The following is a 22672-nucleotide window of genomic DNA, read 5'->3' as shown; positions in this document are numbered from 1 at the left end:
TCTAGGAATGATTCCACACTTTTTGCTGACTCTTTCCCTATATCCATGGCCAGATCATTCACTGCTTTGGCACACGTCTCCATAATCTTATTGATAATTCAATTAAAAAATAAAAATAAAAACCTTTATATAAATATCAAGTACTTATGAATCTGCACCAATAGATGGACCAAGTTAGATTTTGGAGGTTTGAATTGGAAATTATTATCAAGAAAATAATGATTTTACCACTGAACTATCCTAATATGCCATAACCCTAGATAGGGATAGGGACAGTAGGGATAATCCAAATTCAGAACACATTTATGAGAATATTATGTGCCAGCATTGGGGATTTAAAAATTTATTATGATAGAAATATTGATCAATGCGTTGGCTTCTTATTTTATATCTGGATTGGATGTTAATTAAATTAATGGCACATTAAAAATTAATTAACACATGGCACATATAAATCTTCAAATTAAGATGATACTTCAATACAGTTGCAAAACAATATATATATATATATATAAATATCTTTATGACAGGAGTAAAAAAAGTACAAGTGAAAGCATTATAGTTAATTATTCGATAATTTAAAGAGTAAGGCATGAAACACGTTGTACATAGACCACAGAATAAATAAGAACATGCATGATGGTTTCTAACACAAATCAACAGTAGTAGTGGAACGTATATGTTGAAGAGCTTCATCAGGTTTCACTTTTGTGGATTGTGGGAGTTAGAGGTAATCTTCATGAATAAAAGGGAAAGAAAGACGCGGGTGCTTGGAGTCCGCGTGCTTTGGAGGGGCTTCAATGGCTGCCTCTTTTGGTCATAGAAGACACAAAGCAATTGACACACGAATACTCGCTTCTTTACATTGTACTCGATGCTTCAGATTGCAGAAACTCCTATTGCTCCATGCCTTAATTAGACACCATCAACATTTATAATACCAACAACTAGCATTAAACTTAAGCAGAAGCAAATTGATTCATAAAGAACAAGAATGTTTGATTAACACTGAATATTTACATTAATTGTATATACACACCTTAGCAGCATCTCCAACATTAACGAGGAGAGTACCGGGCCTAGGATCTACTGCCACAAATTCACCAGATTTGTCGTCCACTACTTCGAGACCACCGACAATTTCAACTTGTAGAAGTATAGTCAGGAATCCAGGATTAGCGTGCAATTGCACACCACAAGTGAAACTATATTTGTTCATTCTCAACCGGCAAGGCCAGTGGTCGAACAGATGATCATATTCCCTTACCACCCTGAAGCTTTTAGCAATCCTTCTCCCTATATCCATGGCCACCTTATATGCATATCCACTGTACATCTCTATTATCTCTCTGTTCGATTCAATGCATTAGTCATATATTTTATTTTATTTTATTTTATTTTTTAATATTAATTAGTCATTAAGAAGAGTAAAGTGTGAGGAATATATATCTAATTAACACAAAAAAAATAAAAACAAAAAATGCATATTTTTACATATATACCACAGTAACATCCCCATGATTGACTAGCAGAGTGCCTGGCCAAGGATAAACTGCAACAAATTCACCATATTTGTTCATCACTTCTAGTCCACCCACAATTTCATCGTCCTGAAATACGGTCAGAAATTCATAATCTGAATGTATTTCTACACCACTAGAGCCTAAATTTTCAGGTATGGAATTGTATTTGATCATCCTGAACTGGAAAGGCTAGTCCTTGCCAGGCCTCAGAATATTGCTTCCTTGCATAGTTGCATTGTACTTGAATTCTTTTACCATACAAAAATTATCATTAATTATATCTCCACATTTTCCCACATCATCTGGAAATTTTTAACTTTTTCTTTCTTTTTTTTTAATTTATTTTAAACTTCCCTTTCACTTTGTACACTTCCAAATTTCATGAGTCACCTTTTCTCATTAGGGTCTGCAAGTCAATAGTTGGACGGACAGTATTAATTATATGAAGTGTATGGTTATAATGCTATATCTATATGGGCGTTACTTTGCTGGAGATCACTGGCAATTTGCATACTTCATGCCACATGATAAATTGTTAATGTTATTATGATGAATACTGTTATTATATGCACACATAATGGCGTACAGAAGAACCTATAACACCTAATCAAGAACAAAATATTTTGTTTATCAACAGATTTGGACTTTATATCAGGTCATATAAGAAGTATTAAAAAACATTTTGAGAAGCAAATTAACAAGGTAGCAGAGAGAAGAGTTGACTATATACCGAGTAAATATGTTCCAACCGATTGTTATTAACAGTTAGCTAGGTAGCGTAGTGGTATTATTTAAACACAATATACTTGCCACCGTTCCCCTGCACTGTGGATTAATCTAATAATTGATGATTCGCGAAGGCAACAACAATACTTTTGCTTGTTCCTTCAGGAATTACATGGGGTGCGTATACGTTCAAGGGCTTCACCAGCTTGTAGTTTCGTGGAGAGTCGGGTTTTTCTGTAATCTTCATACGTAACAGGGACATAGAGACGCGGATGTTCAGAGTCCACAAATTCTTGAGGTGCTTCAATGGCTCCCCCCTTTGGTCCCAATAGGAATGAAGCTATTGACACTCGAATACTCGCTTCCTTACATTGGACTCTATGCTTCACATTGCAGAACCTCCCATTGCTCCACACCTTATCAATCATCGAAATCAATTAATTACAACCCACAATTTGATTGGAAAAACCAAATGAGAAATTGATAGAAATAAACATGTATGCTTATCTTATGTACCGTAGCCAAGTCTCCAAGATTGACGAGGAGGGTGCCAGGCCAAGGATCCACTGGCACAAATTGACCAGAATATTTGTCCATCACTTCCAGCCCACCAACATTTTCATCGTCCTGAAGTATGGTCAGAAATCCAGAATCTGTGTGTATTTGCACACCAGAAGAGCCTACAGATTCAGGAGTGAAATTGTATTTGTTTATCCTGAACTGACAAGGCCAATCCTTGAACAAATCCAGGAACAATCCCACACTTTCTGTTAACTTTCTCCCTATATCTATGGCCAGATCATTCACTGCTTTGGCATACGTCCCTATAATCTCACTGACAATTCAATTTACACAAAATTCATCAAAAAAATAATAATAAAAAGAAAAAACTTAACATAAATATCAAGTAATAAAATCAATAACCTGCTCTAATAGATGGACCTAACTCCAAACACGTCTTATCATGTTCAGTGACTTATTTTTTTCCTCTACAGCACATATGCTATACAATACAAGCATATTCACATACTATATACATGTGTAATAGTATGGTTAAAATTACAATTTATTAAATCTAGGAAGTTAAAACGACAAACAGGTAATAATTATATAACAAAGCGAAAGTGAAACAGAGCACAAGGGAATCAAAGCTTTTACTTTTGGTGAGGAGAGGCATCCAATTGAGCACAAAAGTTACGGACAGCGAGAGGTGAGCCCAAATCATAAAGACCCAAACCCTCGTAAAGAGGGTTGACTGCGGTAGGTGCCATATATCCGCTGCCTGCTATCACATCGGTGTTGCGGTTCTTGATTTCCATGGGAAGGTCAAGGAGAGATCTCACCACTGTCTTCATCTCCGACATCAGAGTCAAGGGGATCTTGTGGTTCACAATCCTGAAACAACCCCATTCTTCGCATGCCTCTTTCAGTTTCTCGTACTCTCCGGAATCTGGAAACTTTTGCATATCAATTACCGGAATATTCGTTCGGATTCCGATACTATCCTGATCACCCATTTCTGTTTTTTTTTTTTTTTTTTTTTTTTTTTTGCCTTTGATCACTTGGGAATTTGGATATGGATATGGAGGTATTGATTTGTTGATTTGGAAGAATATTGATGAACTACGGCATTGCCATTTCTACTTGTTTTGGAGTTGGAGCTGGCCAGCATTTTTGCGCTTTTTTCGTGCGCACATGCTATAATTGCTTTTAAGTTCAATGAACGTCTACAGTATCAGAGTGTTGACTCTCGGTTTTTGCCATCTAATTTTCGATTCCCCAAGCTTACACGCTATTTCCTCTTAAGCCTCACTCCTACTTGGATACCATTTTTTTTCTGAACTATTATCTCCACTAGAATTTGTAAATTATTATTATATTATTCTTTTGTTAACTTGTTATAAATATTAAATTATTATAAGGATATTGCTGTGATCTTTTTGATATTTTGCATTTTGAATTTTTTTTTTTTTAATAATACTGTCCATCTAAAACTTCATTTTTAATTGCATTTTATTTGCATTTTGCACATTTTTTTTATTAACTTTTTAACAAATTTATCACACACCTGATATATATGACAAAAAAATGAGAGTGCAAGTGTAATTTTATATAATTTAAAATGTAAAATGTAAAAATTTTCACATAAAAAAAATAATGAAAATAATAATAATTAAAAAAAAAGTCTTGGTAAATCCCAAAAAAAAAAAAAAAAAAAACTTGTTCAGTGACTTTTTTTTTTTTTTTTTTTGGTTGAATAAATTGTTGAGTACCATGTTTTGATAAATCATTTCATTACCTGTTCATTCTCAAAATTTACGTACTTTTGCTTTTTTTGACAAATATTTTGTCCCTGGAACAAACACAAAAGTAACATGTTGATTTATTGTTTCGAACATAATAGATTGTAAACATAGACAGAATCAAAATGTTTTTGTTTCTGCCTTTGTGACGAATTAGTGGGGTATGTAGGAATTCAATCAAAAGATTCACTGGCCTGTAATTTTCTGAACCATCGAGTTTCGATGTATAACCTGTGTAAGTAAAGGGGACAGAGGCGCCGGGTGGATGTTTAAAGTCCACAAGTTCTCGACTCTCGAGGGGCTTCTAAGTTTAACACCCAATTGGACACAAAAGCAATAAGCAGCCCGCAATGAGCCCAAATCATGAAGGCCCATGCCCTGGTAGAGACTTGAGGGTGTTTATTTGTTTAGAGACATTGTCATTATTGTTTTTTTGGTTTACGGGTAACGGGTTGGTGAGAAATTAAAATTTTTGGCAATGAGTGAGATCCAGAAAGAAAAGAAGCTTAAAAAGAGACGAGAATATTTGAGGCAGCATTTTGACTTTTGAGGACTGGAAAAAATTAAAATTTCCATGGTCGAGATAAAATAAAGGATCGGATTGTAGTACAGTCAGTACAGTAAAGAATGACCAACGCAATAGGGTGGATAAAACGTTAAGAGTTCTAAAATCCTTAGAAATCAAGTATTGATCTGCAAATAAAGTTTACGGTAGACAATGGAGAAAAGTTGGACTAACGAACCCATTTATATATGCATTAATTTAAAAGGGTAAGCAATATTATACACATCGTTCTAAGTCTCAGACTATACAATCCTACGTATTCCTAAACTGATCGTGAAACTTTGAAACTTACATTCTCGGTAAAATAATACCGAGATGATAAAATAGTCTAGAAATATCACATAGAATGCCGGCCATCTGCCCTGTCTTTTGTTGGTAGCTCTTCCTCAATTTCTTCTAGTTCTTCCTCATCCCCTCTCCTACCTGCTTGTTCCTTCCAATAAGCTACCAATTTCTTCAATCTGGCCACCTCTTTGGATGATACATTTTTACTTGGATCATTCACAATCGATCGGACTCTTGAAGCATACCTGAATTAGCACAAAAGATAGATATTTTCTAAACAATGAAATAACATGGTATAAAAAGCAAACTAGTCTCTTTAACACCAATGCAGTTCCTACTTCCTAGTTGGAACCTATTCAATGGCTTACCAACAACTATATGCTATAGACTAGAAGAAAGAGAAAAAAGAGACATGACATAAAAATGTAACATACATGAGAGAGTTGTACGTCTCATCCAAGTTGGATTCAGCTGGAGATACATTGACAAACATGAGTGTTTTAGCATTGCCACCAAGTGAGTCACTCATTAACATTGTTAGTTTGTGATTCCTGTAGGGTATGTGTTGACCACCCATAGATAATGCGCTTATAACATCTCCGAGTGCTGAAAGTGACTTGTTGATGCTTTGAGCTTCTTTCAGTTGTTTACCGGAAGAGCCTGACTTCTTCACTCTTTCCGAGCCAGCAAGATCAACAAAACTTAGCTACACGTGAAATTAAGACATAAAACATTAGTTAACATAAACTACTCAGAATTAACAGACCGAAACAACTAGGCTTGAAGTAGTTAACATAAACTACTCAGAATTAACAGACCGAAACAACTAGGCTTGAAGTTTACAGTTTTACCATACATTTAAGACTTGGCTTCTTCAGAACTTTGCATAACAAAAGAACATTATTCAAATGGGCAGAATGAACATTTCCCCTATCCAAATTGTATAATAGCAATACCTTTCCTCTTGCGATAGATTGAGTTTGAAGGTTTGTACTCTCAATGACAATTGAAAGTATAAGATGCGATCTTGAGCTTTCTTCATTCATCTGAGTTTCAGAAGTATGTCGCTGTTCGGATCCTCTTTGAATGATACTCTTTAATTCCTCATAAGTTGAAATTGACAAAACTGTCACATTTTCAACCGCTACCATGCCCTAACACCACAAATCAATTAATTATTGAGCAGCCTAGAAAAGGTAAATGTAGTACAGGAAACAAACCCTGAAAAAGATATTTAATATAAACAAAAACTAGAATTGAGTATAGATAAGACTTAACATGCCTCATATAATTGCAAATTGTGATACAAGTGCAAGGAAAATCACCTTTGTGTCTTTCTTAATATCTAATTTTAAACGTTTTGCATTCTTGGGTAATAGAAGATCAACAAGTGTATCCTGATACAACTCCACCATATAGGCCTGCGTCAATAGATATTAGGAACTAGACATATTAGCCACAAATTGATATAACAACTAATAAATTGTTTTGAGTGATCATATCTAACACTTGGAGGACAATTACCTTTAATGAAAATGAAAATTTGTTACCATCTCGCCTCAAAATTTTAAAAAGTTCTTGAATAGCTCGTGGAGTGAGTCCAGGATTTGTCTCAGATCCATATATTGTAAATGTCTTTCCAGAACCGGTTTGACCATATGCAAATATGCACACATTATAACCATCCACTGCAGATTGCACCAGATACTGGAACAAAGTAACACGCCAAAAAGGAAAATTAATGAGTCAAAGAATTACAACTTGTTAAAGAAACTTTTTGAAACAAGTAAAGAGCTAAATTCTTTTATGATGATAAATTATTTGAATTCAATTAAACTTACCCTTGTATCTTCAAACACATCTTCTTGTGTGGCACTTCCATCAAACACACGATCATATATATGCTGTTTCGGTTTGTCATCTTTCCATGAATGTTCAACTGTAAACTCATCTAGACTTGTAAGTACATCTCTCTCTTTTTCAGCAATTTCTTTTTCATTAAGAGGCCGTAGTCGACAGTATACTCGAATCTTTCCTTTCATATCTGAAATGTATCCAATAGCCAATATTTAGGTTATGTTACACAAAAAAAATAATAATAATAATAATGATAATAATAATTTCCACTTGCATATTGAAAACATTTTAAGGTTCCAAACCTTCAATAGTATTAAAATAGCGCTTCCTTAAAAGCTGTTCTTCCTTATACAGTACTTCCAGCTCAGCTAATTGAGCCGCTTGCATCCTCAAGATGGAAGCAGTTTGCTCATTCTTTCTGTCAATGTCCTAAAATGAAGCAAGACATGTAAGAAAAATTCTCCACCTACAAGAAACATACAAGTATGTGCATGCACTCAAATCCATCTACGAAAAAAAAATATGAATAAAATAAATAATGATTACCTCTTTCATTTCTCTCAATTCCTCTAGTTCCTTTAGATTATTTTGTAAAACAGCCAAATCTGAATTCCTTATAGCAAGAGTTGCCTCAAGACCAGCTAACTCTCGCTTAGCATCTTCATGCTTCTTTTCAAGTTCTATCACTTTAAGCTCTAATGTTTTACGTTCATGCTCAAAGTTTTTCTCAAGAAGGTGAATCTGCATTTTAACAGCCACTATGAAACTTAGCTTCACAGCATAAAATTAAAAAAATAATAAACTAAATAAATAAATAAAACACAAAAAAAATAAAACAAAGAGTTCCTCAGATAACAACGGTTCTACCTCATTATCTTTATTGTTTTCAAGTCCAGACATCCTTTGCTCCAATAATAACTTTTCCTCTACCAGCCTCTTTATTGTTTCTTCCGCTGCATTCAATTCCTCGTTTTGAAGTTTTAACTCATCTTGGAGTTTCTTTAATACCTATGGATATAAATCATATAATTCCATAATCTACAGGGTTTTATCATATAAACAACCAGTTATCTTGATGAAAGAAATGCTATTGAACACATAGATTTGAAATATAAAAAGACAGCAGGATATCCACGTTCAAAAAATTTTACCTGGTTGTTTGCACCAACTGCTTCCTTTTTACTATTGTTTTCCAGCACTAGATTACCCAACTTTGCCAACCTTGATTCCATGCTCCTCTTCTCTACAACTGCTGCCTAATAAATTTTGAAGTAAGTATTAGACTATTGTTACAAGAGGTTAGTCACTCAGTCGTAACATTGTAATATCTCATTCTTTTGAATTTAACAAATATACAGAGGAACCAATCAGTATTGGGGGGTCAACTCTGTAACATTACATCTCACTTCTTATGCCACAATAGAACAACGGATATTATGGAGAGAAATTTAGAGCAAGTGCTGACCCAGTGAATTTCACTAACCTGAAGTGCCTTGTCTTTTTCATCACACAATGATTTAAGTCTGTTACGGTCAGACATAACTTCTGCCAAGTTTTGCTTTCCAGATCTCAAGGATTCTTTCAGATCTTCCAACTCTTTGTGCAATTTAGCTTCTTGTTTTTGCTTTTCGTGCAATTCTTCTTGCAACTACATGAACACACATGCTAATTAATCTTAATTTCAGGAAATAATAACTTTTTAGTAGTAGTAAATACATTAAGGTTTTATGCAGTCAGTTCTCAATACCCAGAACCTGAGGGGCACTTTAACAACCCTACCCCCATCAACGGAAGGATGTTGACACCATACAATTTTATTGAACCTTATGTGTAATGCATCAAATGTTTCTTTTGAAGCTTACTTGATCAGCATTACTCTGAGATTCTTCAACAGCTTTAGACAAATCTTGAACTCTTTTCTCATACACCTCCACACTAGAAGCCTTAAAATTGTTTGGAAGATCTCCATTTATTGAACCACTAGCAGCAGTGCGGGCTTTAGAGTAGCGCCGTAACATTACATCATTGATATGCGTTTGAAGAGCAACACAAATTTCTTCTCCCTGCATGGAAGAGACAAATCACAACTATGTCAGACCTGCAAAATCCAATGATGCTTGAAATTTATGGAACTGCAACATGTAAGAGGTATCAATACCTGCTTGGTTTCAAACTGGAATATGTGAAGAACGCCTGCAACTCTCATCTTGAAGAAAACAGCAGTATTGCTACTACCAAATTGCATTATGTCTCTCAACTCAGCTGAATGTAGATATTCCTTTGGAACAGGACGGAAAAAATGAACCTATAGGAATACGAAACAAATATAATTAGCAGCTATTCCATTCAAAAAGAATCACATCTATTTATAATGTAAGTATGAGATTATGATAGCATATGATATAACTTTTGGATACTTACACCCCTCTTATTGATGCCCAAAACAATCCTCCCCGGTAGAAGTCCTATGGGATCATCAATCTTGCGAACACTGAAGAAAACTGAATTCCCATAAGGAAGTGTCTTCAGTATCCGCAAAAATTGTTGTCTTGCATCATCTTTGGTCAAATTCTCCTACCAAACAATAAAAATAATATAGATGAGAATAAAATTTGTGTGTGTGTGTGTGTGTGTGTGTGTTTTTTTTTTTTTTTTATATTTTTTATTATAAAATCACAAGTCCAACTGTTATCTAATATTATGTAAACACATGTTCACTTCACGACTAGAGCAACTACATTAATTTAAAATTTATATCTTACCACTGAACGGTAACGAGAAAGGATATCCAACTCCCACTCCCGTTTTGCCCGTGTGATAGCGATTTGTCTAGGTAAGAACCGTTCTAATAGCGAATTCCAATCACTAGAAAAATATTTTTCAAATAAAAAATTATTGGAACACAAAAATATAAATATAGGAATGCAAAATTCAATCACTAAATATAACGTCCTTTGGCTTACAATATAACAAAAGAAAGAAACACAACAAAGAGAAAGTAATGAAATTACTAACGTGCACAACTCAGGAGAACTGACAAATCCGATCTCCACCAAAATTTGTAATGCAGACAGCTGTGCAGCATCATCCCTTCCAACAGGATAATTTCCCAATATATAATCATGTTGCAACTGCAAAAACATTACGAGGTAAAGTCAAGTTTAGAGGTACAATATTAGTTAAGATTCTAAGAATCATTCCATTTATCCATCAAAAGTAAATAATGTTTTCAGAGTTTGCAAGCCACATTTTGAAAACAAGAATCTTTTTGAAAGGCAAGAAAGCAACTAAATGACTCCTCAGTTGAAAGTACATACCTGTACATATGACAACTGCACAAACATTGGATCTGCTACAGCTTCATCTGACTCTCGAAACAACTTTTTCTTAAACGTCAACTTGCAGTGCAAAATTTCTCCTTTACTGCGGTCCTTTGCTGCCTTGAATTCGGCCAACAGATCCCCAATATATTTGTTATCATCTAACCCAATATACTCCTCTGCATGACAACAGGGTTGCACATATGATGAAGAGTCCAATCTCAAATATTAATAAATCAATGAGATAAAGAAATACCGTTTCCAAGATCAGGTGATTTGGAGCCGGTGACAACTTTACGGCATTCAAACAGACTAAAGCTAGAGTATGCTGACAGTTTGATTATCCCAGCAAGCTCCTAAAGCACATATGAATTTCAGTTAGACATAACAAGTATTAAAACTCATTTAAGAACAAAAGGATTTAGTCCATCAACTAAAAAAAAAAAAAAGAGTGAAGAAAATTCCATTAATAAATCCAAAATAGAGTTAATTTTTCATTACCGAACCCATATAGCATTTAAAGGTAATAAATCCTTTTTCCAAACTGAAGCTACAATCACAAAAAAGTTGAGGGCTATGCACATATAATGAGTCGTTCAGATGATTTTCAGCAGCAAATAGCAAGTAAACAGCCAATATAATTGATGGCCCATACAGTTAATGAACTCAATGTTGAAGCATGAAAATACAGTATTAGCACGTATTCTACAAAAGATCCTAAAAGATTTGCCCAAAAAAAGATAAATAAATAAAAGATCATAAAAGAAATAAAGCCTACAAGTACTTGTACTAATATGTACAATATGTGCTACAGCCATAAATATTTTAAAAGTCCATTAAAAGTACCTCAACAGAATCAGCAACTGTTGTTGCCATATCAAATGTAATTTCTTCAAATGTTTCGTCCAAGAAAAACACTATTGTTGTAAGCTTTCGACCAGTTAAAAGTGCTTCAATCTCCTCACGACCAGGTATAGTTTGCCTTGGACCAGCCTTAACGGCACGCTTTAAAGCATTTAAAGTATTTAAAGCTAGGATTCGAACCTCAGAGTCAGTACTCACAGCATGCGCTACATTATGCACATACTCAGATAGATATCCACCAATGTCCTTGCTAGGAGGCATTGAGGATGCACACAAGTACATTAATTCCCATGCTTTGACCAAGTACTGCCTGTTATACCAAAATAAATTATGAAAACAAAATCAAGCATAATAAACTAGTTGAAGTTCTAACATTATTCAGGACCAAATTAAACCAAGCATGAATACAAAACATTAAGCCTAGGAAACATATACATACCTATCAGGATTATTCCTTGTTTGTTTTGAAATCTGAACAAATAGTTCATCTCGAAGCTCTGTGCGCTTCAGTGTTTGCTTAAATAGTTTCGCGACAAGTTCTATCCGTTCTTCTAGGCTTACTAGCGTAACTCGATCAGATGGATCAACACCCATGTATTTCAAAATTATCTGGAATAACTTTGCTGCCCGGCTGACTAAGTCAGTATTTATTTTAAGTAATGATGTTGGTATAGGATCCTGTAAAAAGCATGTGATTAGCTCTTCATGACTTCTACATATCTGGGTACACTTTATGTCAGAAAACAATGCATGTTATCACCTTTTGGAAACACAGCATATCCTCAAATGTGAACTTTTCTCGAATTTGAGGGCCGATGGATTTCTTAGAGAAAAATCCACGTTTCCCAGCAGACTGAATCTGTTTTTGCATCAACCTTAAAAATCCCTCTACCTATAAAGAAAAAATATAGAACATGAATTCAATAATTATAGTCATAATAATAATAATAGAGAAATAAGGAAAGCAAAGAAAACTGAACACGGAAGAGTGAGTGTTGTGTGGGTTAGCAAGACCGTATCTTCTCCCACCTGGAATCTATCAATCAAGGGTATGGCACCAGCAAGCTCTTCTGGAATATACATCGATAAAGTTGTTGGAGTACTGCAAGTAAGAAGTGAAAAATGTTGATGAAGCAGCTAGAAAAATCACAAACAACAACATACTACATCACATCTTTATGAAGTTGACAGTTTGTTAAAGAAGCAAAACTAGTATACTACCATGATGATAAGTATATGCACAAAACATTACATGCAAATATTTCTACAACTAGTACAGTGTGTGTAATGATTTGAGACCAAAATCCAGAAAACCTTTTAGCACTTGAGAATAGAGTAAGCACAAATAATTGATAGAATCCTAACGGCGAATTTTGCAAAATAATCAATAAATTTAGAGTAAATTAGACCATTTTCCAAGCACGAATAATAAAAAAGGATGGATAGAATCCTCGACTATTTACTTGTCAATTAGACAACAAAATCCATGATTAAAAAAAAAAAAAAATTCGAAGCAGAGTTGGAATGTTTAAATTAAACAAGATGTCTGTTGGAAACTTACGCGGGTGCCAAATTGGAACCGTCACTGTCATAGCCATCTCCATTTGAGACAGTAGAAGAGTTGTATAAAGAAGCATCCTCATTGCCATTACTCGAGCCAAACGAAGACCTACTGGTTCTTACACTTTGAGCCATTGAAGTTTGAAGATCAATTGTCATTTCATTTAAATCTCCAAAGTACTGTAAATGATGTTTACTTCACATAAACACTTTCAGCTCTCCTCTAGCTATTCAATTCATGTCTCCTGAAACTGCGGATGTTACAGTAAATAATAATGAGAACAAAGGACAATGATTCAGCTTTGCTGTAAAAGATGCAAAACAATAAAAATAAAAACAAAAGAAGGAGAGAATTCAGATTAAACAAAAACAAAACCCAAACACCCAAAAAAATAATAATAATAAATAAAAAAAAATTGTCCAACTTCCATTTTCACGGAGCAAAAAGAAATTAGAATGTAAAAAAACTTTTTATTTTCTTTAATCTCCAAGTTAGGAGGTAAGGTTATGGAAGCATAGAGATCCAGAACCGCACAATGAGACGCACGCCAACACTATAAGGTCTCACTTGAGAAATGGATCGAGCTTAGCTTAGAAAGATAAATCAGAGGCATTAGAAATTCAAATAACAAAACTCACAATCCAGTCAACAAAGAACATCAATGGATATGAAACAGCGGCAATTGTCGTAATAATATATACCTTTCGCAAGCAAGCAATGGAAATGGCTGAGAGATCTGAGCTCTACTGTGAGCGAGCATCCAACAAAGCGTATCCAAAACACAATCGGTGGGAAGTATAAGAGTACTAGAGAGGGAAGAAAAAAAGAGAGAGAAGCGAGAGTCACGAGACTGTTGTAAATGGTCCAAGGGCAAATTTCAAGCTTCCTTTTCTTTTTCTTTTTTTTTTTTTTTTTTTTTATCCTTCCGAGATTATCATTTTTGTTTCTTCGAATTTTTTAAATTTTTATTTTTTCTTTTCAGCTTTTCATCTTCTACCCAAAATCATTGCTTAATCCTTTCTCTTTCGTACCAAATCTTGCATGTGTAGCTCTTTTTTCATAAACAAGTTTCCAATTTTACGGAACGAAAACGAAATCGTGAAAGACGATTTTTTTTATTTAAATTTCTTATATTCGTTTTTTTTTTTTTTGAAAAAAAAATTATGATACGTGGAAAATCTCAAGGTTAGCCCACGTGATTTTCTTTTTATTTTAATATTTTTTTTATGTATTTTAAATTTAAAAATATGTATATTTGTTATTTATTTTGAATTATAAATGATTTGTGCCAACTTTTTCATTTGACGAAGCCCAGGGCGGGAAGACGCCAAATACTAGAACTTCCAATCCCGGGCCGCTAGATTCGTTCTTCGACCCCATGGATTTGGTCTTTGCGCCTGCAAAAGGGCCCACTCAAATTATCTTAGCTACGTTGGAGTGTCGGGTGAGCGAAGCCCAATCATCACAAACCGGCATCACTAACCTTTCGGTCTTCCAAGTGACTTCTATTTTCTGAACTTCAAATCTCTCTTTTAAGGACAACAAAAATAAAAAAATAAAAAATAAGTCTGTAAATTGTAATAACAAATACTTTTTCCTCCTAGTAATTTATTTTGCAAATTGTTCTTTTTGTAAATCTAGTACTTCAATGACGTCACTCCTCCAGCAATTTCTTGGCGATATTTAAAGTTGACTAATCGCTGCTATTTAATATGGAATAAATATATAACATGTTGAGATGTAAAAATTCGGCTTCATGCCAATCTTACATGGTTTTTGATGTATCTATGGATGAATATTTTGCCGGCCATGCCGGCTTTGACCCTGTAGAAGAGCTCAAGAAACAATGCTTTTAATATATCTCACGGGAATTGACACTTTCATTTACTTCTCTCATACCCATATATTATATATACGCTTACACGTGTGAGCATGAATATATGTAACACATTTTCTTTGTATAATATATTAAAATATAATGTGGCTTTCTGGAAGGACAACAATAACTCCAGAAACTTAAAAAAAAGTGATTGCATTGAAGACAAACATGAAAAAGTTGAGGAAGATAACTAATACTAAAAGCAAAAGCGCGTAAATTCGCAACCAACCGCACCAAACTAGTGGGAATTACTTATAGCTGCAGCCAGCAGGTAAAGCTTTTTCAATGGAGGCCACGGATTCAGATTGCTTCTACAACAATGCTGGCTATTAACTTTTTTCCTTTTATTTTGTTTGTTTGCTTGTTCAAAATGACAAAACAAACCAATGATTTTAACTTTTATCTAAGCAACCACAACGCAATCATAACACTAATTATTACTCCTTCCTACCAAATGGCTTATGATACTAATTTATATTTGCTTTTTTAACGATCATTATTTGATAAATTTCCTGCACTTATGACTTTTTTTCCAAACTGTTTTTCTAATCAATGAGTGCATGGGAAACAACAAAAAGTTAATTCCTTTTTCACCAAACAGAATAAAAATTCACTCAATTGCTTCTTTTTGACTATCAATTCCTTCTTTTTTGTTTTTTGGGCTTAGCCCATTTGTTCAGGCCACAAATCGCTTGGACCATTTTTGAAGCCCACAAGAGTTGTCACTCAATAGAATGTGGAAGTCGTGGAGATAGGGATAGCGTAGTTGGGAAAAAACCAGGGAGATGGAATATACATAATGCAAATGAAAAATGGCAGTGACTATGTCGATGTGTAAGTTGTTTTCGGTTTATCTGTTTGGATTATTGAGAGTCAGACCAAGCTATAGCAGTGCGAGGTTAGCATCAACACCATCATCGTCATCATCATCATCATCATTCCCAGTACTATCGGTTAGAATAAGAGGAGGAGGAAGAAGCATAAGCACGTGGTCGCAACAAAAGCTACGGGACAAAAAAGGAAGCTTCTTCTCCATTTTGTGTTCCAAGTATGGAAGCATCACCAGCACTGGTTCTGATGCTAATGGCAATGGTGATAGCGATGGTAAAGACAAGGGTTACCTTGAATTGACTGACCAAGAGCTAATGAGTCAGTGCCAGCTCGAAACTTTCAAAGCCTCTGGGCCTGGTGGTCAGCACCGCAACAAGCGAGAGTCTGCCGTCCGACTCAAGCACCTCCCTACTGGTCTCATTGCTCAGGTTTGCTGCTTCCATTTTCTCCTTTTCTTGCTTCTTTGGGGGGTTAAAGTTTAGGTTTTTATTTTTGTTTTTAATTTTTCTTTATTTTTTCCAGGCTGTTGAGGATCGATCACAGCACATGAATCGTGCATCGGCCTTAGATCGCCTCCGCACCATTTTAGCTCTCAAGGGTTTGAAATTTTCATCTCAATTTTGTGCCATTTCATATTGCTGTGCAGCTTTTAGTATTGATTTATTTACTAAGTAGATTTTCAATATGCAAATTGTAAAATTGTTCCTCACTATTCTTCCCTTTTTTTTCTTTTCTTTTTTTTAATAATTTTAAAGCTAGATACCTGTTTTGTTGATGTTCTGTCTTTTATTTTTATTTTTATTTTATTTGTTAAAGCTAAATGCCTGTTTTGTTGATGTTTGTAAGTCCTGTCTGACCGATTGTGTTGTTCTCTTGAGCTAGTCAGGAACACTGTGGATCTTGATGCTTATTCACCTCCTCGAGAGCTCCTTCAAATTCTTCCAGCAAAGTCTACCATTCGAGGATCAGATGTTGGTCCCCAAATTGGACCAAAAAATCGTAAATTTATTCTGGTATTCCATTTATTTATTTGTTTCTTTCTTATCGTTATTATTGCTATCTTTCTGTTCGAAAAGTTTTGTGAATCATTTGAAACTCTATTGCATCATAATGAAATATGTGAGATATGTGCACTAAGTGAAAACATCATGTTTTTGCCGCTGCAGGGAATGCAAGCCCTGTTGGATCTAATTTTTGCAGTTGAGGGTTCTATATCAGATGCAGCAAAGTTTCTTGGGTAAACAATTCTGTACTTTATATCCTACAAACTTTTCTAGAGTTAGGCATATGATAACTACCAATCATATGCAAGGCTTATTTCCTTCCTTTTTGTTTGAGTAAATATCTGCCACATTAGATGTACAGAGAGAATGTCAACCATCCTGGATTGAGTGGTTATTTGGAAAGGAAAAATTTGTCGTAGATAAGAGGAATAAGTAACTGTGGAAAACCAATGAAACTTAGTGCAAAATGATAAACTATACAGTTAGTTAATCTACCATGTGTAGTTGTTGAATTCATCCTCCTTTTAACTACTATCTACCAGTAGAAACTTCCACTTGTGCTAAAAGAACAGTGACTGAAGAAGAACGGGGAGAAAGGAAAAAGAAGAAAAAGACAGCTGCATTAAATGGTTTCTTGAATCATGACTAACATGGAAGTTTCTTTCTCTTATTGGTGTAGTATAGTCAATAGAAAGCTCAAAGTCTTGGCTTTACTGTGATTTAATATCGTTCTGCTAGATATTGCAGGTTAAGCACAGGGGCCCTGTCACGATTGATACTTTCAGATGATTCTCTTCGAATGGCAGTGAATGAATTAAGGGCATCTAAGGTAGGACCATTATCAGCATTATTGTTTTGTTGTTGTATCTTTTAGCATCTGAGTTATAATTGCTATTTTGTAGTATTAATTAACATCTGAATTATTTCTATCCCCAATTATGTAAACAGTATGTCATCATTTCTCTATTGTCTGTTCTTGGATTAAAAAAGAATGATAAAGAAATGAGGTGGTGAACTGGTGATGAGCAGTAATAACACAACTTGTAATATTTTTTTTGGACTTATGTAGGGTATGAAGCCATTGAAGTAGGATATTCCTGAGAGTTTTTCTCTTCTTCAGGTACAATTTAGATTTGATTTACATATTTTCCTTTGCTCCTACAAGACCAAGTGAAACAGTAGTGCAATAGAAGTAATGGGAACCAATTTTACATGTAAAAAACCCCAACTGTCTTACTACCCTTTTGTTGTATTGGTCTGCAACTGCTTCCCATCACAATGAAAGTCAATAAAGGTTTCTCAAGGAAGAAATCATGTTTATAATGTTGGTCTTGAAAACTCTCTTTTATGCTAAAGGATCATATCTGTAGTCCTTGCAAGGATGGCATTACATCATATATCATGTTATGGATCAAAGGATATGGCTAATTGAAGTAATTATTATATGCAGAAACAATTCTTATTGTTCAGATGATATTAGTTTGCAATTTGCTACACAGAGACGAAGAAATTCGACTCGGTTAGACAGAAATGAATATATCATGATGATCCATTTTGGTTGACTGAAGGTGGTCACGAGATTATTTACTTCTTTTAGTTGTAGTTTTTGGTATATAATCCTTGCTAATTGCTTCTGGGACAACGAGTGTTGTGATTCATTCTTCCCTATTGGTTTGGTTTTCTGCCGAAGAATCATTTTAAGATCTAGGGTGCCTTGCCGCAAAATGTGTCTCTTGGGAATTTCACTGACACAAATATTGAGTCCAGGCTCATTAAAATGCTGTGTAAGGGCGGCTAATCACTTGCCTGGTCCCCCTACAGAAAAGAAAGGCTCCAATTACAAATGCCATATTAAATATGTAATTCATTTATTATTTCTTTTTTTTTTTTTTAATTTTCTTTTTAAAAATAAGTTAATTATGTGTTGAAACCATAAAACTTCTAAGGTGCATTTGGGAGGTTGTTTAAAATTTTTGGAAACGCTGATACTTTATGTAGCTTTTTAAAAATAATTTTGAAGTCTAAATTTCTACAACTTATATATAAAAACCAACATAAATGTGTACGATGATTATTAACTTGTGCAACCATTAAGAAAGAATATATTTATACAATTATATTGTTCTAAATCACTTTCATAAAATAAAGTAAGAAAGCTATGCTTGCAAGTCCCTCCTTATTCTGTTCTCTATTTTCGATTTTTGGCCTGTCTTACATCCACGACAGTACACTTAATTCAAAATATAGAAGAACATTTTGTCGTCCATGGTTGATTTCATTTCAATGCTTGCACCAAACGCATAAATCGTTGACTGTCCAATATGTGCGATTTGCTATAATTTGCCTATATTACTTTAATTTCCAGGTTTAAAAAATACAGTATGGATTTTCAAATCACAAAGGAAATATGCTGACTTTTTTTCTCGCAGGGACAACTTTCCTATAAGCTTTTCGGCAAGTTGAGATTTGATAAAAGGAATTATCCACTTTGAATAGCAGAGTATCTCAAAGCTGTTGCGCAGTTTAGCCACCAACGGAGAAGATTATAAAAATTAAACGGAAGAAATGTAAGCAAAGTACGATAATATGTAGTATTTTTCCTATGCTAATTAGCTGAACTTACCATGCTTTGAACCAACATAATGTCGTTAGTTTTTATGGAAATGTTAATCAACTATTGGTCATGGCAAAAGCATCTTTACATTATTGTTAATATAGAATATGAAAAGTCACTTTTCACTTTGCTTTTCTGTGCCAGTGGAGTGGGGCTTTAACTCCAAGCAAAAGAAAAGAAAGATAATTAAGCTTGCATAATGTAGAATGATGAAGCTATATATATATATATATATTTATATCAATGAAAAAAAAAAAAAAAGAAAGAGAGAGAGAGAGAGAGAGAGAAGCTTCCTCTCTCCGGAGTCAAAGCCATTTGGCTTCTTGTGATGTTGCGAATGGGAAGAGAGTTTTGTTGCACAAGAATCCTATTCCTAGAGAATATGGTTCTTTTTACTTTTTGTAACCCCACTACATTTTCAAACTTTTTTGCTTCGTTGACTCTTTTAAAATTAGTTTATTCATTTATATTTCTACCTCAAAAAGTTAAGAGAGCCTTCCAAGGCACTCTTCCCTTGTAATTCCCTTCTTCTTCTTCTTCATTTTTTCTTAATAAATTTCATATTCATAGCAATCACTTCGCCTTTTGAGAAGTGGAGATGCTTATGAAACCAACACTTCGATTTGAGTATATATGGAATCCAAGGCTTTTAGTGGCCTGGCCAATCAATAAACTAGAATGCTTATTCTTTTCCTTTTCATATAAAACAAACAAAGCTAGAATTTCAGCCTATTCTTTTCATTTTTTCTTGATACATCAATTTTTTTGTATTAGCGTGTTGGGAGTACCATTTTTTTTTTTTTTTCACTATCCATTTATAAAAAGTTAGATAAAGAGAATAATGTGCACAAATGTTGGCACTCCCTACATGTTTTCATGTGGAAAATTAGATCCAAATAGTGGGCTTACTACGAAAGAGGAGAGTCTATGGGTGTACGAAGCTTGGTTGAAACTAGAAACCGAAATATATAATTTGTAAAATTAAATATTTTTTATTTTATTATTATTATTTTCTAGATGACATGCTTCTCTATAGAAAATTACATTTTTACTGGATATCTTCAATAGTTAAACACCACACCTATGCACTTTGTGCATGGATTCGAATCATGATTGGGTAGGATTTGGGGTAGAATTTTTATAGGTATTTAGACCAAAAAAAAAACAGATTTACATGTTTACCAAAAGAGACCTTTGAACGCATACGTGTAGCTAGTAATCAAGTAGCAAATGACAATAATGCTATATGAGGAGAGTTATTTAATACTCATGCTAAAAACATTGCGTGATTTGCGAATTATGATTGTAAATTAATAAATTTTCATTTAAGAAGAAAATAAAACAAGACAATTTATACAAATACATTTTGTGACAATCTCTTGAATGGTTGGACTATCTTAATATCTTTCTTATCAGTATGTGGTACTCCCAAATTAATGCCAGGTTTTAAGAGTTGTAGTCATATATATATATATATATATATATATAATCAACTTGTAGTTTTGATTAAAGTGAGTGAATAATTGATTATCCATGTGTTGACTTGAATGTGAACCATTCCCTACTATAGAGCAATAATATGCCAGCCAAACCCTTATGACTTTTTCTCTATAATTTAATTTTCAAACGGGAACATTCTGCCCCATTTTGTCTCCATGCATTTTAGGAGAGTTGAGAGCTGAGACCACTTTTCTATACTTTTTTTAATCATAAAAAATATACGGATTTGATTCTTTCATTTTTCTTCTTTCAATCCAAATCTTTCTCACCACTTTATATATGTGTATTCCAACTTCATGTTCTCTCTACACAAAAATTGTTCATACACACCAAATTCCACAGCCATTAAAACTATGGGGATGGACTTACAGGGAAAGCTCAGGCTAGCTCTTGGTTCTGTTAAAGACCATGCATCAATCGGCAAAGCCATGATATGCAATCACCACGATGGCTTTTCCGAGATAGAGATTGCAGTTCTTCGAGCTACAGGCCATGATAATGGACCTATTGATGACAAATACATGCATGAGATACTCTTCTTGGTCTCAAACTCTCCAGGCTCTATGTCTTTTCTTGCTGAAAGAATTTCACGTCGTCTTGGCAAGACCAGAGACCGCCTTGTAGCCCTTAAGACTCTTATACTAATTCATCGCCTCCTTCGCGGAGGCAATCGGTGCTTTGAGCACCAGTTTCGCGGTGCACATGTTTCTGGCCATTTACAAATGAGTACTCGCTGGCTTTCGAGGACTAATTCCGATCCTTCGATCAGCTTTTTGCATAAGTATTCTTCTTACCTTGAAGAACGAATGGGGTGGGTGATCAACCAAGCTGGAAAACTCGAACTTGCTGTTTCCCAAGGCTTGGAGCTTTGTTGCTACGAAGAGAAAGCCATCGATATGGTATTTCGTAAGTTACCAAAATGTCAAGTGTTTATAGATAAGGTGTTAGATTGTTCACCTTTTTATATTTTGCCTTCAGATAATCTGGCTCAATCCGCCATGATCAACGTGTTGAAGGAAAGCTTCCAAGTCTATATGACATTTTGTGAAGGCATTGCTGCTCTTGTTAATATGTTCTTTGATTTAACAAGGCCTGCAAGAGGTTTAGCTTGTGAAATACTCACAAGGGCTTCTCAGCAAACACAAGGGCTTCACGATCTATATGAAAACTGCAAAAAGATTATAGAGAACAAGAATTTGGAATATCCATCAGTTCAGATCATCACCATGGATGATGTTATGGCTTTGGAAAAATGCTTGAGCTGTTCTGAAGATCATCATCAGCTTATTTCATGTGCCAAAGCCTCTGTGTTGAGCAGGACAACTGAGTTTCAGGTGGCTACGACAACCATGGAAGGCAAAAAGAAAGAGCAGAAAAGTGATATTGGTTTGTCGTCTACTCTTTTCTCATGGTCGTTGGAGACTAAAATAAGTAAGGTTTGGGTGGTTTTTGAAGATGGAGATCCGATCCAATCAGGAGAACCTGCTGGGAGACTCTTCCATGGTGCTATTTGTGATGTTTCTGTGCAGCAAAATAACAGCGGAAATGAACATAATAAGCCATATGCTATTCTAAATCCATTTACAACTTGTGTGGGTACAAATATAGTGTCAAAGGTATGAGTTTGGTTTGTTAGTTGTTCATAAAGTCATGGTTTCCTTACCAATTATAAAAATCTACTAATTTTGTATTTATTTCATTCACACTTTTTCCCTTGTTATGTAGTTCTCTTGTTGCTTCCCCACTTGATAGGGGGAAATTTGTGTGCCCAAAAATGTAATATTTTAGCAAAACATATCAAAGAAAATTAACACCAGAAAATTATAAATTTTCACTACTA

The 22672-nt window shown here is 34.5% G+C and overlaps 5 protein-coding genes across 13 annotated transcripts; 2 read left to right on the top strand and 3 right to left on the bottom strand.

Annotated features, from left to right (window-relative positions):
• Positions 1-532: 532 nt before the first annotated feature.
• LOC107424269 (2-oxoglutarate-dependent dioxygenase DAO) lies at positions 533-2082 on the bottom strand. Its single transcript, XM_060819215.1, has 2 exons — positions 1040-2082; positions 533-910 (listed from the first exon to the last, which is right to left on the bottom strand). The coding sequence occupies exons 1-2, from the start codon at positions 1334-1336 to the stop codon at positions 818-820; spliced, it is 390 nt and encodes a 129-aa protein (XP_060675198.1). The 5' UTR covers positions 1337-2082; the 3' UTR covers positions 533-817.
• Positions 2083-2231: 149 nt separating this feature from the next.
• Positions 2232-4005, bottom strand: LOC107424257 (2-oxoglutarate-dependent dioxygenase DAO-like). Its single transcript, XM_016034005.4, has 3 exons — positions 3408-4005; positions 2766-3084; positions 2232-2665 (listed from the first exon to the last, which is right to left on the bottom strand). The coding sequence occupies exons 1-3, from the start codon at positions 3764-3766 to the stop codon at positions 2411-2413; spliced, it is 933 nt and encodes a 310-aa protein (XP_015889491.1). The 5' UTR covers positions 3767-4005; the 3' UTR covers positions 2232-2410.
• A 1276-nt stretch (positions 4006-5281) lies between these two features.
• Positions 5282-14071, bottom strand: LOC107424285 (kinesin-like protein KIN-14E). Of its 2 annotated transcripts, XM_016034043.4 has the most exons (25): positions 13706-14071; positions 13539-13593; positions 13005-13254; positions 12473-12545; positions 12204-12335; positions 11883-12121; positions 11426-11753; positions 10836-10935; positions 10577-10758; positions 10275-10390; positions 10022-10124; positions 9681-9833; positions 9418-9564; positions 9122-9322; positions 8743-8907; positions 8411-8515; positions 8127-8267; positions 7806-8000; positions 7562-7688; positions 7244-7446; positions 6927-7109; positions 6728-6823; positions 6359-6556; positions 5837-6108; positions 5282-5647 (listed from the first exon to the last, which is right to left on the bottom strand). In XM_016034043.4, the coding sequence occupies exons 3-25, from the start codon at positions 13160-13162 to the stop codon at positions 5455-5457; spliced, it is 3810 nt and encodes a 1269-aa protein (XP_015889529.3). In that variant the 5' UTR covers positions 13163-13254; positions 13539-13593; positions 13706-14071; the 3' UTR covers positions 5282-5454. The 2 variants fall into 2 exon arrangements, with proteins under 2 accessions (XP_015889529.3, XP_048335323.2); XM_048479366.2 differs by lacking the exon at positions 13539-13593.
• A 1551-nt stretch (positions 14072-15622) lies between these two features.
• LOC107424283 (uncharacterized) lies at positions 15623-19461 on the top strand. Of its 8 annotated transcripts, XR_003057050.3 has the most exons (8): positions 15624-16142; positions 16237-16312; positions 16597-16727; positions 16881-16951; positions 17457-17547; positions 17788-17838; positions 18169-18577; positions 19148-19461. XR_003057050.3 is itself a non-coding variant. In XM_048479646.2 (7 exons), exons 1-6 carry the CDS (start codon positions 15696-15698, stop codon positions 17806-17808), a joined length of 837 nt encoding a protein of 278 aa, XP_048335603.2. In that variant the 5' UTR covers positions 15624-15695; the 3' UTR covers positions 17809-17838; positions 18169-18777. The 8 variants fall into 8 exon arrangements, 6 of the variants coding, with proteins under 6 accessions (XP_048335601.2, XP_048335603.2, XP_024932543.3 ...); XM_048479646.2 differs by lacking the exon at positions 19148-19461 and having other exon boundaries at positions 18169-18777; XM_025076775.3 differs by lacking the exon at positions 18169-18577 and having other exon boundaries at positions 15625-16142.
• Positions 19462-20962: 1501 nt separating this feature from the next.
• LOC107424281 (putative clathrin assembly protein At1g33340) lies at positions 20963-22672 on the top strand. Its single transcript, XM_016034037.4, has one exon. The coding sequence runs from the start codon at positions 21129-21131 to the stop codon at positions 22452-22454; it is 1326 nt and encodes a 441-aa protein (XP_015889523.2). The 5' UTR covers positions 20963-21128; the 3' UTR covers positions 22455-22672.

The sequence above is a fragment of the Ziziphus jujuba genome, chromosome 7 (assembly GCF_031755915.1).
Source record: "Ziziphus jujuba cultivar Dongzao chromosome 7, ASM3175591v1".
NCBI classification, from domain to species: Eukaryota; Viridiplantae; Streptophyta; class Magnoliopsida; order Rosales; family Rhamnaceae; genus Ziziphus; species Ziziphus jujuba.
The sequence above is the reverse complement of the archived record's forward strand: the minus strand, read 5'-3'. Positions and strand labels throughout refer to the sequence as shown.

What these genes read in the sequence shown, in the direction of transcription:
- LOC107424269 (XM_060819215.1), bottom strand. Translation starts at nt 1,336, where the DNA reads ATGTACAGTGGATATGCATATAAGGTGGCCATGGATATAGGGAGAAGG. An exon ending in ATGTTGGAGATGCTGCTAAG is followed by an intron (nt 911 to 1,039) that starts GTGTGTATATAC and finishes TGTCTAATTAAG; the next exon opens with GCATGGAGCAATAGGAGTTT.
- LOC107424257 (XM_016034005.4), bottom strand. Translation starts at nt 3,766, where the DNA reads ATGGGTGATCAGGATAGTATCGGAATCCGAACGAATATTCCGGTAATT. An exon ending in GATGCCTCTCCTCACCAAAA is followed by an intron (nt 3,085 to 3,407) that starts GTAAAAGCTTTG and finishes TTGAATTGTCAG; the next exon opens with TGAGATTATAGGGACGTATG. An exon ending in ATCTTGGAGACTTGGCTACG is followed by an intron (nt 2,666 to 2,765) that starts GTACATAAGATA and finishes ATGATTGATAAG; the next exon opens with GTGTGGAGCAATGGGAGGTT.
- LOC107424283 (XM_048479644.2), top strand. Translation starts at nt 15,696, where the DNA reads ATGGCAGTGACTATGTCGATGTGTAAGTTGTTTTCGGTTTATCTGTTT. An exon ending in CACCATTTTAGCTCTCAAGG is followed by an intron (nt 16,313 to 16,596) that starts GTTTGAAATTTT and finishes CTCTTGAGCTAG; the next exon opens with TCAGGAACACTGTGGATCTT. An exon ending in AAAATCGTAAATTTATTCTG is followed by an intron (nt 16,728 to 16,880) that starts GTATTCCATTTA and finishes TTGCCGCTGCAG; the next exon opens with GGAATGCAAGCCCTGTTGGA.
- LOC107424281 (XM_016034037.4), top strand. Translation starts at nt 21,129, where the DNA reads ATGTTCTCTCTACACAAAAATTGTTCATACACACCAAATTCCACAGCC.
- LOC107424285 (XM_016034043.4), bottom strand. Translation starts at nt 13,162, where the DNA reads ATGACAATTGATCTTCAAACTTCAATGGCTCAAAGTGTAAGAACCAGT. An exon ending in CAGTTGCTGATTCTGTTGAG is followed by an intron (nt 10,936 to 11,425) that starts GTACTTTTAATG and finishes TATGTGCTTTAG; the next exon opens with GAGCTTGCTGGGATAATCAA. An exon ending in TGCAGTTGTCATATGTACAG is followed by an intron (nt 10,391 to 10,576) that starts GTATGTACTTTC and finishes ATGTTTTTGCAG; the next exon opens with TTGCAACATGATTATATATT.